We start from the raw sequence: 13149 nt of genomic DNA, 5'->3' as shown, positions 1-13149 counted from the left end.
TTCACAATTTTTTTTTAATTTCAGGTTAGGATGATTGTCACGTTAATTCTTTTATTGATATTGAATAAAAGTTATTATATTACATTAAATTTAAATGATGACGTTCTTGAAGTTGTACAACTTTAATCAGCTGGGATATTAATTAAAAAATCTGAAAAAGCTATTTTTTAAAAATATGTTGTTATTTTTTTAATAATAAATTTGATTTTTTGGAATAATATATTTTTTTATGTTATTAGATACGTGCACTTAATTTAGATATTATCTTTTAATGCAAATGATATTTTAAATAAGTTCGCACCAATAAAAATTAAATTCACACTTTTTTTTTTTTTTTTTAGATTAAAGATTTTTCTTTGCTCCTTTGAGATGGTATACGGTAACTTTCGAATCCCGGTGAGCAGGCAGGCTACACTCATGTTTTTTGTGATTTTACGCATATCTGTTGTGTATGCAGTGTCTTCTGGATGCATAAATGAATAAAGCTGAACTCTGGTAGTTCGGTCCTAATTTCGAATCCCGGCGAACGGGCTGGGTCCATGGGTGTTTGCGTGATTTTACGCATGTGCCTCGTGTACGCAGCATCTTCTGGATGCATAAGTGAATAAAGCGGCCGAAATTCGCTCAAAACCTCTGATTACTGGTAGTTCGGTCCAACTTTCGAATCCAAGCGACCGTGTTGGCTCAATGTGTGTTTTCGGGATTTTTCGCATGTGTAACGTGTATGCGGTATCTTCTGCATGCATACTTGAATAAAGCGGGAGCAGCCCGCGCAAAACTACAGAACACTGGTAGTTCGGTCCAACTTTCGAATTCCGGGGTACTGTACATAAAATTTGGTCGCATACGTGAATACAGCGCGCGGATACCGGGTAAAACCGCTGAACACTGGTAGTTCGGTCAAACATTCGAATCTCTGCGAGCGGGCTGGCTGCATGGGTGTTTTCCTGATTTTCCGCATGTGTATAGTGTATAAAGTGATTTCTGGATGCATATGTGATAAAAGTGGGCGCAGCCTGCTCAAAACCTCTTAACGCTGGTAGTTCGATCCAACTTTCGGTGTCGGCGAACGAGCTGGCTCCCCGGGTGTTTTCTTGCTTTAACTCATGTGTATCGTTTATGCAGTATCCTCTCCATGCTTATGTGTATAAAGCGGGCGCAGCCCGCTCCACAAAATCGCTGAACACTGGTATTTCGGTCCTACTTTCGAATTCCGGGCTACTGTATATAAAATTTGGATGCATACGTGAATACAGCGCGCGGATACCGGGTAAAACCGCTGAACACTGGTAGTTCGCTCAAGCTTTCGAATCTCGGCGAGCGGGCTGGCTGCATGGGTGTTTTCGTGATTGTTCGCATGTGTATCGTTTATAAAGTATCTCATGGATGCATACGTGAATAAAGCGGGCACAGAATACTGGTAATGCGGTTCTGGTAATGCGGTAATTTCGAATCCCGACGAACTGGCTGGCTCCATGGGTGTTTTCGTGATTTTACGCATGTGTATAGTGTATGGAGTATCTTCTGGGTGTATATGTGAATAAAGCGGGCAGAGCCCGCGCAAAGCCACATAACACTGGTAATTCGGTCCAACTTTCGAATACCGGCGAACAGGCAGGCTCCATGTTTGTTTTCGTGATTTTACGCATGTGTATCGTTTATGCACCATTTTCAGCGTGCATACGTGAATAAAGCGGGCACAGCACGCGCAAAATCGCTGAAAAATTGTATTTCGGTCCAACTTTCGAATCGGCAGCGGGCTGGCTGGAGGGGTGTTTTCGTGATTTTACGCATGTGTACGGTGTACGCAGTATCTTTTGCATGCACACGTGAACACTGTTTTGGGCGGGCTCCCGCCCAAAAGCGCTGAACACTGGTATTTCGGTCCAAATTTCGAATACCCGCGAAAGGGCTGGAAGCATGGGTGTTTTCGTGATTTTCCGCATATGTATAGTGTATGCGGTAATTTCTGGATGCATAGGTGAAAAAAGCGGGGGAAGCCCGCGGAATGCCGCTAAAAAATGGTAGTTCGGTTCAACTTTTCAATACCGGCCAAATTTAACATAGGATATCTTTTAAAAACGAACAATGATAAGCGGGCTTCAGCCCGCTCAGCTGGCGGGCTGGCCCGCTAGTAGTGTATAAGACCCGTTTTATTCAAACATAAAATTAACAAATGACCCAACTTAAGTTACAAAAAGCCAAGTACTTTTGGCTTAACAGAATAAGGTAACAACAAATAATTTCAAGGTGCGGTATATTAGCCAAACGGCTCACAGAATATTTTAACGCCCAGGAAGAGCTCTAGTTTATAGTAAACCGGCGAGACAAGCCTCATGGCTAAAACACTGAACGCTGCTAACGCAAGTTGCTAATAATCACAGCAGAAAGTGGCCTGGAATAGGCAGACACGCTCTAAAACGAACTTCCGAATGAAATAAATAAACTTAAAACGGAGTAAAGAGAGTGAGTACATGTATATATCTTTGGATCTGCCGATTGCAAGAAGAAAGGGAGGTGCACAACGAGATGCTATACCTGTACCATATAGAAAATTTTAACGTTTTATGATTGCTTTTTGCGCCAAAAAATGGCAGAGTTCTGTATCTCTTGTTCTACTTGCCCGGTTGACGAAATTCAAGTTGCCTTTTTCATGTCTCGAAAGCGCTACTTAGGATATATATTAGATTTATATATAGCATTGTTGTAACACAAAATCGGACATTTTCTGGAAACACATACCAATTTTTTATCATATTTCTGTTTTACGACTGAAATTATGCCTAGATATTTAATTTTGTCATTTTTGGTGAGAAATTTATGGAGAAGTTTAAAGATTTATCTTCGCGATTTTTTTTAGTAATTCACTCGGTGAAATTCTGAATCTATAGCAACCTATTATTTTCTTTCCCCCCCCTTTTTTTTTCATTGTAAACGAGCGGAAAAACAGTCATCGTTCGTACTTTCAAGTAATTTTAACATAGTGCTTAAACCACGTTCAGCGATGTTATCGCTGATAAAAAGATGCCTAATTTCAAAACGTCCTTTATTCTGTTCCTAGTTACAGATGTCACTCAAATAAAATAATATGAATGGATTCAGGAACTGTCTAAATGAATATTTCTGTTGAAATGTGAGAACCGAAATTTTTAGCTGTTAGAATATTTTCTTTGTTTGGTACTAGGAAGTAAAAACTGTCTCGTGAGTTGTTTATAGATTGTGCATTCCGCCTGCATGTAATTCGAGATTGAGACGAGTGCTGTAGAGGTGCAGCAGGAATCTTGCATGCATTTTTCGTGGAATCTTTATTCATTTATTTTATTCATTTATTCTTGATAGTATTTTCACCTATTCTATTCACTCAGTGTATGTTATTGTGATTGCATTTCAAATTATGTTAACTTTTTCTGTCTTCCTTATTTTTCCAATCCAGAAGAAACCAGCCTCCCGGGAGGCGCTGTTCAACTTGGCCTTGCTACTGTCGGAGCAGCATAGACAGACAGAAGCGTTGTCCTTCCTCGACCAACTGTTACGAGTGAGTAATTACTTTCCGGATCGATTTCTTGGTTCCTCTTACCCTCCCCTCTTGGTGTTTTCCCCCTTCTGCTCATAGTTACGGAAATTTGTACCGCTTCCTTTTCAAGGTAGAAAATTCGTTTGGATTCTTCGTAAATTTCGCCGGCTTCTCTTAAGATCCAGAAGCATAAAAATGAACTCTGTTATTAAAGATGCGTGCGTCAGCTAATTAAGCGTATTGCCTTAATGAAGACATAAATTGCGCTTACTTGCGTTATCAGGTGATTAAGGATATTGTTTTAATGAAGACACAAATTGTATGGGAATATATTTCAAAGTTATGTGCTGTAGACACTTCTTAGGAGGATTTGGTATACAGTATTACATAATTAATCCCGTTCCAGATCCTTGGACGTATACTAGACCATAAAGGTAATTCATTCGTATAAGCAACATTGTCGTTGTAAGAGTACAGTTTAGTACTGAAATACTTAAGCAGTGCAAGAGGTATAGACTGTACATAAAGAGAACACTGAACATGAGACTATACAGAAATGTTTTCCTCTTGTCGAGAGAAATCGAGAAATTTTTCAACCTGCTCTAACATTTCTGATTTTCGCATTCGATTCTGTTTACGTTCCGAAAACTGCAGTAAAAGTTAACCATGCTTGCATTATTTTATTATTATTATTTATTTAGAGTGTCATGACAACAGCCTTTGTTAGATTTTCTTCCCCCCCCCCTTCTTGTAGGGCGATCAACAAGTCGTTTAAGTGGTGGTTTCCTACTGTCCTTTGATTAGTGCCTAGAGGCGATTAACCCGGCGGAAGTCGTCATGGAGGTAGGAAGTAAGATGGAGTCGCCCTAAACAAGTTTCTCCGTACCCTGCTCTGAAGCACCGGCGATCCCTACGTGGTGACCAAAACATTGGGTCATTTACCATTGAGTTCTATGGGATTTGACGCGTTCGGGTGTAAATATTTTGTAATTACGTCGCAAATATACATATAAATGTATATATTTTCTTTTTCTACAACACTTCAGAGTCCTAAGTATGTGAAAACAACATATTTTTAAACAACATTTCATTCTGAACGGAATTAAATGCTATACTTTTTACAGGACAATTTTCTCAGAATGGTTTAATTTGAATGAAATATTTTCACAAGTTTTCGTTAATTACATTAGAAAAAAAAATTAAGGTAATTCGATTTTATTCGGTTAAGGTACAAAAATTAAGATCAAAGTTTATTGTATTATTAATATTAAAATTATGCATTATTTCTTTTCTATTTATAGAGCTTCTTCCTAAAATACTTTCTTAAATATGACATGATTTTTTGGCTTCTTTTAAATCGAAAAATGTAAGTCAATTTATAATTACTGCTCTATTCGGTTCATTTTAAATTCGCTAATTCCTTCCTTCCTTCCTTCCTTCCTTTTCTTCCCTCCTCTATTCGGTTCTATTCTAATGCTCTATTCGGTTCATTTTAAATTCGCTAATTCCTTCCTTCCTTCCTTCCTCCCCTTTCTTCCTTCCTTCCTTCCCTTCCCCCCTCCCCTTCCTTCCCTTCCCCCTCCCCTTCCTTCCCTTCTCTTCCCCCCTCCCTTCCTTCGTTCGTTCGTTCCCTCCTTCCTCCCTTCCTTCCTTCCTTCCTTCCCTCCTTTCCTTCCTTCCTTCCTTCCTTCCTTCCTTCCTTCCCTTCCCCCCCTCCCTTCGTTCGTTCGTTCCCTCCTTTCTCCCTTCCCTTCCCCCCCTCCCTTCGTTCGTTCGTTCCCTCCTTTCTCCCTTCCCTTCCCCCCTTCCCTTCCTTCCTTCCTTCCTTCCTTTCCTTTCCTTTCCTTTCCTTTCCCCCCTCCCCTTCCTTCCTTCCTCCCTTTCCTTCCTTTCCTTTCCCCCCCTCCCCTTCCTTCCTTCCTTCCTCCCTTTCCTTTCCCCCCCTCCCCTTCCTTCCTTCCTTCCTTCCTTCCTTCCTTCCTTTCCTTCCTTCCTTCCTTCGTTCGTTCGTTACAATTTCATGTAATTTTCTTTCCCTTTAGCATCATCCAGGTCACATCAATGGGCTCATCCTATTCGCTGATATCAATGTCAATCACCTGAAGAACCTGGACGTCGCAGAGGAGGTAATTTTCTTCCTTATATGCCTCTTTTTTTTCCTTCTCTTGTAACATTCTCGACTGTTCGACTGGTTAATTTGCTTTCTTTTGGTCATGTCTTGGTGTTCTGCTCCGTTAGAAATGTCGCTGGAAAGAATAAATGGTCTAGCGCTAGAGAAAAAAGGAAAAAGTTTCCTTTGCTCACAACTTAGTGATGAAAGGATCCAAATAAAACTAAAAATTGGCTTTTGTAGAAATTACGTGAGGTATTTTACTCTGGATGATTTTTTTTTAGTTTAATCAAACGGTGATGGAGTATTTCTTATAAGAAATCAAATTATCACACTCAGTAGAAATCTAAGACACAAGTAGTTATGTTCTGAAATTAATTAACAATACAACTAAGAGATGTGTCCAACATATCAATAGTTTTTCATAATATGGTTTATGTTTTGTGTTTTTGGATATTGGTACGAAAATGCATTTTAATCCCTTCTGAAATTAATATGCACGATTTTCGTAATATGAGCGTTTTTCGCGTAATTTTCTATTCTGCTGGCAAAGTAGTTAGTTTAACACACGGAACTCTTACTAATAGTTTAATACCTTTCAGAAATTATTCTGTTTCGCGAATTGCAAAATTTTGGTAAAATATTCTTTAATCTAAAATAAAATAGCGGTACTTTAAAATAAATATAATTAATTAATAAATATCATTAACGTTGCTTCCTGAAGTAACCCAGTTTGTTGCTTCACTTAAAGGACAAACTCTACAACTGCTTTGAAAAGTTTTTACGGCTGTCATATCCAAAGAATCCCCGCTTCAAAAGCATCGATATCAGTATTAAATCCATAATATACATAACTGTTTTGCAAACATAAATGTATTTTCACAAACTCATATTGCTCTGTTTTATAAACTGAACTGCAAAGATTTGCGAGCGACTGCACAAAATTTTTTAAATTTACTAATTTTTCTATTTTCAGTGCTACAGCAGGGTCTTGAAGATAGACTCTACGAATCAGAAGGCCCTCCATAACCTGTGCGTCCTCCATTTTGAACGTCAAGATTTTGCAATGGCAGAGCGGTGTCTAGCTCATACTTTGGCCTTGCATCCTAGTGTTCCCTACATACGACAACACTTGCAAGTCGTCAGAAACATTCTGAAGCAAGGTCCTGATAGAGGTTTTGGACATTTGGCTGCCTCTCATCCAGTCAGCTGACCGGTGCATAACAGATGGATACCTCGAGAGCTTTCTATGAGTGAAATAACCTCCTGCCTTTCACGGAACATTTCCTCGAGAGACAGGTGAAATATTCCGCTCCGTCCGCTTCCAGGCGAATTTTAGGCAAATAATGTCTTTATCTAAGCAAACATCAACTCTTTACTTGTGACAAAGAGGTTCCGTTACCTCTTCCATCAAATCTGTTTACTAATTCACGTTGAAAGCTCCAACAGTTTTTGAAAAATGAACATGCATTGAACAATTTTAAAGGAATGTACCAGTATTTTCTTGTACAAAGCTAGCTGGAATGGTGGACCTTTCGAGGATAAAAACCTGTATCTAGCAAGGATTATTAACTATGTACGAAGATTAACATAATATTTCTTTCACTGAATTATTTTACTCATAAGTGTTAAGTCTTCGGAGCTGAAGAATCATTCAATTGATATATTTAATATCCCAGCCTTCTTGCAAGTCTTAGTTGCCACGCATTCTCTACAAAGCATCATATGATTTTCACTATCCCATGACATGGTGTATGTTTCTAAAATAAATTGAATTTATTCTATTATTAATTAATATATGACGCTTTTAAATTTGCTGAAGCAAAATTTTTCTAAAAGATGATCATCTAGCGCATTCTTCTGTAATAAAGCAGCTATCAGAGGGGTTTTAATTATGCTTTTTCTTCATTGTCAAAGATGTTTGAACGGTTTTCAGACTTTCTGATGTTTTACCATATCAAAACCTAGCGGAAAACAGAAATATATTCATTCATAACATGACGTAATCTACGAAGAAACTACGCATTTCTTAACTAAAATCTATTGATGAAATCCAAATAATAGTTTATCCTTTTTCTGACAATAATTGTTCTACAGCATGATGAATAACCTCCGTGATGCCTCTGTGTCAACAGTCATTCTATAGTTAATAGCACTATTGTGTAAATATTAAAAATATCACTCTCGTAAGGATTCTACATTCTGAAGGTGCATTTAGCAACTGGAACATCTTTATCATTCACGTGCATGTGTGTTGTAGTGGTCCAAGCAATTTATTTACTAATTCTCACATTATTAATCAACAACACAAATAAACACTGTAATTACATTCTACAAGTCTTTGAACTGCACAATGTACAGTGATGGCTGCTCGGTATTTATGAACTCTTGACATTTCCTTCAAATTCTACGGAATCGGTCATCAAGAAACTGTACGAACTGTTATAATATGTGCCGAAAACTTTCAACCACTGGCTTTTTTTAATGTTGAAAGATCGAACATTCTTCCTATTCTCTTCAACATTAAAGAGTCCCATATCTATGAAGATTTATGCTAAGATTTCTTTTTATTATCTTGATAAATATAGTTGATCGTTTTAATGCCTATTCCTTGGTGTTCGCAAGCTACTGGAACCATGAACGGCATGTAAGAATATAGCTTTTTGTCCCTTTCCCTTTACGACTGGCCTATCTAGCGATGTTCCATCCACTCAGTGAGTTCTTCTGGTCCTATTTGGGTGTGAAAATGCTTGTCCTCTGAAGTGTACGCTTCCAATTTGAATCATAAGTACTTCATCTCATGCTGCACAGCCTTATATGATAATTCCATTATCTTGCCGAATGATTATGAGTGAAATATTTTAGAAAGACGATTGTGTATTCTCCAAGTTTGGTATGTTCTAAAAAAGCTTTGTGCTACGTGTCACTACAGTAATCTTCCAAACTCTGATTTATACTATACAAAAAATGTACATCACACTTAGGTGCAGACAAATTTAAAATAGAAACCTTTGAATTCGCGTGATTTGACCAATAGTCGTAAAGATTAGGTAATTTTTGATTGTTAGACTGAAATGGCAAGTCGATAGTCGCGTTAATTAAATGCTAGTATTTCGAGATTTTGAGCAGTTTCTAGAATATCAACACCTAAGCTTCTATCTTTGCTAACTAAGACTTTTCAGGAAAGATGGAGCTTCCAACAAATGCGTTGGATTCAACCCCTTAGCTACGAACGTCAAGGGAAAGAAGTTCCACCATTTGTCCATGATCTTGATGCACTAAACGTCATTGTAGCGCCCGAGCGTGTTTTACAATTAAGCCTAAATGCTAAAATAATTCTTATAACACCTTATTTTTGTATAAATATTTGAATTCTTGTATATGTTATTTATATTCCTTATTACATAAAAATAAAATCCTAATATTTAAAATAAAAGTACGGAATACGTAAAAGTGGATTCCGCGGAAATTCTTTAGAATTAATTGCAGCGAAACATCAACCCTTAAATAGAATTACCACAGACACCTTATCTTAAATTTTTGAAACCTTAATCTGATTATGAGTCAATTTAAACATATGTGCGTGCCCAAAACCCATATCGATATTGAACTATTATCTATTATTGAAAATAAAAATAACTTAACAGCCAGTGGCAGGTAACACAAAAGTATCTGAAAATAGCGAATAAAACAATTTTCATTTATTGGCTATTATCAGGCAATGTACCTATAATGCTATGTGCCTATAAGAACTTAATATTACGAATTTTTTAATTTTCTTTACAAACCTATGTTATACCATCTGTCGAATATATTTATCACACGGTAATTGCCACAGTCATTTAAATTCTTTGTAAAAATTGCATTTTTTTTAATTATCATAAACGTTAAAGGACATAACATACTTACACACATATACATGAGAGCTCTCGATCTCTTTGAAGAGCGCGATCAGTTAACACTTTCATGCCTAATAAGACATTTAATGCACGATATACGTCAAATACAGATGTATACACTTAAAAAAAATGGCCAAAGTTCAAAGTCAATTCAGGTTAATAGTCATTTGAAATGTCAACAACTTCGAGAGTTACCCATCGTGTCCCATAGTACCCCCGCATAAAGGTGGGACGTTCCAAAATTATTTAAAGCATTGATGGCTTATTTAAGAGATTAAGAAAAACAACACTGTCAAAAATAGAAAAACGTCAAAATTTCAAACTAGTTTGTTTTGTCAAAATAATGCTAATAGCATAACGATCGTGTTTTATGCTAACAGAATCACCGTAGTACTGTACAGGCATTCTGTTAAATGGCCAGAGATGCTAACGTAATGTACTGACAACTACATGACACGGATATATAGAAAAAATGCCTTTTATTCCTTATAAATTAAAAGTGAATTCCTGAATCCTATACCTAAAGGTACTAAATTTCTACAAAAAATGGCAGTAAAGCTATCATTATACCGGTTTCCTAAACTAATTAGTAACATTTTGAAAGCATGAATTTTGTAAAACTTTAACGAATTTTTGATTAACAAACTTGAAGATTTCAAAGCGAGGAACAGCAACACTGTACGGGAAAAAAAAAAAAAAAAATTATCTCCAGCGCGCGAGACTGTATATCGGAAATTCTAAAGATACGCTCTTTCAAATATTTTGTAATATTGCTGCTGAATTGAATTTTATGGTTTAATTGCGAAGAACATTATATTTCATACATAAAGGTGACGCACAAAACGTTAAAAGAAACGCTTCTTTGCACATAATATAAAATCCAGAGGTCCCGATATTAGATGGTGTATTTAATTATGACAAAGCACACTAGGGCTATCTGCCTAAGAGGAGGAATGCCTCCGTGGAGGCCCTTCTAAGGGAAACTGGCTCGTATACACGTTACACATGGGGAAATCACGCACGCAGCCAGCCCGTTCGCGGGATTCGAACCTCCGACCGAACTACCAGTGTTCAGCGACCGGCCGCTAGTGGGCGGTCCCGATATTAGATGCCCGGATTTCGGACTTCGTACTCTTTAAACATTTGTTAACGGCTGAAAAACCGCATAATTATTCCTGATGCCAAATATGATAAAATTTCATCGTCGAATATCAATCGTAAAAAATTTTAATTCTTCATTGTCAGAAATATCTACCAAAAAATAATTTGATTAAGAATTCCTGTACAACTTGCTTGTGTTCTAGAAACTGCCTATCCTCCCGAAAATCAGCTCTCAGTCAACTAGCGGTAGTGAAATAGTAACAACGGAGACATTCTTTGGACAAAGGGCCTTAAAAATTCGTTTCGAGTGTCAGCTGTGATATATGTACCATACTGAACTTTACTTCTTCTCTATATATGACACATTTCGAGTGTGTTACTTGTAGCGCATTAAATCTCAGAATTGGACTCGTGCCAAAAGAATGAAAAACAAACAAAAATATGAAATTTATTCTTGCGCCCACTTTGTAATCGCAGCTTCACAAATATTAATAAAGTGAATATTATTCTTTACTTCATCTGGGTCCATTTCTTTTGTCTTCCACTTCAACACATTCAACAAAAGCAAGACTGGCATGCACTGGCAAATATTCTCTTTGATTCAATTTTGGCATATCGTTAATTTTGGATTATTAATGGCTTATTAAGAAGATGGAAAAATAGCTCTAATTTTCTACTATAAGCAGAATGAATTATGATTAAGTATTTCTCTTTAAAATATGTTTGTTTTAATTAATGAACAGTTCGACGTCACGGGATTTAAGAAAGAAAAATTACACTTTAATGAGTGCATGCTTCAGAAAACAATAACTCAGCATAATTTGTTAAAATATTATTTTGAAATAACCATCGTGTTACCAGTGTATAAGTAATTGGTTAATCTTTGGATTATGGTAAATTGGCGACTTTTTCGGCGACCAACTCTGCTACAGTAACCTGCTAGTTTTTCTTTGGACGCCATTTTGTTTTCACGAAGTAAACGCTCCCCTGTTTTTTTTTTTTTTTTTTTACTCAACATTCTTTTCCAACAATCTGCTAGCCGAATTACGCTTATGCTAGAACTTTTATGGAACAAAAGCGCTTAATCATGACGACAAAGATTAGGTGCGAAATTGGGAGTGCAGAATCGCAAACTGCTTGCCGCGTTTTTAAGAATTGCACATACACGGTATCATCCATGTACACGTCGACCTATTTTCAATTAAAAAAACATCCCAGAATTGCACAAAAATGGCATTATGCACACTCTTGACTTTATCCATGTACGCTGCTAAAGTCCTAGCTAGTAACCTTTATCGCGTTACCAAAATGTCGCCAAGCTACCTGTTAGCATATTCCAAAGATTAGCCGAAAATCCTAACGAAATAACCAAAACGCCCTTTAATTCACAGGCACACGTATAAAGAGCTGTGATTTCCAGTTTGTTTATTTCAATAAATCTCTCAAAACCAGAAGCACAAAACAAAAACTAATGCCATTACATGAAGGTCAAAAGCCGTATGAATCAATCGATGTGAAAACAATTACCACTTAGCTCCAGTTACTGGCTTTTAAAAACTCAGATAAATCGTTTCGTTTTAATGTCGCGTATACGCGACGCTGGCGTCGTAGGAGCAGAATCGTTGTGTCGTGTATACGGGACGCTGGGCTGGTAGGAGTGGAATTGTTGCGTCGCGTATACGCGACGCTGGTCCTGAACGGTTTAAATAGTCCTGTATAGAATACTGTAATAAGAATTTACTATAAAAATATTTGTAATATACTGAGAGGGGGGAACCCCGGCCGATGGACAATTGCCACTTCTGTAGAAACTGTCCTAAATCATCTTGTTATAATTAAAAGCCAATTTCTTTGTATGGTATCTAGTTTTGATTTTAACCTGACAAGCTCCTCTTCCCAGTGGCACCAGGGACCAATTCCATACATCATTTTTCGAATAATTACATTTATATAAATCTTTTTCAAAATTTCGCATTTATTCTGTAAAGTTAAACAATTAAATTGAGATCTACAGAAATTAATAATACCATCAGAACTCTTATGAATATATTTGGTGGTGTACTTAATTACGGCAAAGCACACTAGGGCTATCTGCCTAAGGAGAGGGATTCCTTCGTGGAGGACTTTCTAAGGGAAACTGGCTCGTATACACGTTACACATGGGGAAAACCACGAAAACACCCATGCAGCCAGCACGTTCGCGGGATTCGAACTTCGGACCGAACTACCAGCGTTCAACGACTTTACCGCTCGGCCGCTGGTGGGCTATGAATATATTTGAAATGTTCAATAAAAGTCAATTTTTCGTCCAATATCACACCCATATATGTAATATTATTACAAAATTTAATGTTTTTTTCCATTAAATTTAAGTTTTGGATTTCTTATCCGTCTTCCTCCTTCCTTCCTTACACCGGCACGTTTTTTACATACTGAACGTAATATCCTCTTCTTCAGTCCACTTATTCAATAACTTACCTAGTTCTTTAAAGTGACTCTCTGTTTTCTCCAGTGATACATCATAA

At 37.1% G+C, this 13149-nt stretch overlaps 1 protein-coding gene across 1 annotated transcript in view; it reads left to right on the top strand.

Annotated features, from left to right (window-relative positions):
• LOC118202547 (protein O-mannosyl-transferase Tmtc3-like) overlaps positions 1-11142 on the top strand; it is a 707071-nt gene extending 695929 nt beyond the window's left edge. Inside the window, exons 20-22 of the mRNA XM_085824627.1 lie at positions 3434-3535; positions 5557-5640; positions 6601-11142. Coding sequence (XP_085680753.1) covers positions 3434-3535; positions 5557-5640; positions 6601-6837 — 423 coding nt within the window. The 3' untranslated portion in view covers positions 6838-11142. The remainder of the gene's footprint in view (positions 1-3433; positions 3536-5556; positions 5641-6600) is intronic.
• The last annotated feature ends 2007 nt before the right edge of the window (positions 11143-13149 follow it).

Source organism: Stegodyphus dumicola, chromosome 10 (assembly GCF_044657685.1).
Source record: "Stegodyphus dumicola isolate Sdum_Otavi_A_Nest chromosome 10, ASM4465768v1".
NCBI lineage: Eukaryota > Metazoa > Arthropoda > Arachnida > Araneae > Eresidae > Stegodyphus > Stegodyphus dumicola.
Note: the sequence above shows the minus strand (reverse complement) of the source record. Positions and strands in the feature narration are given on the sequence as shown.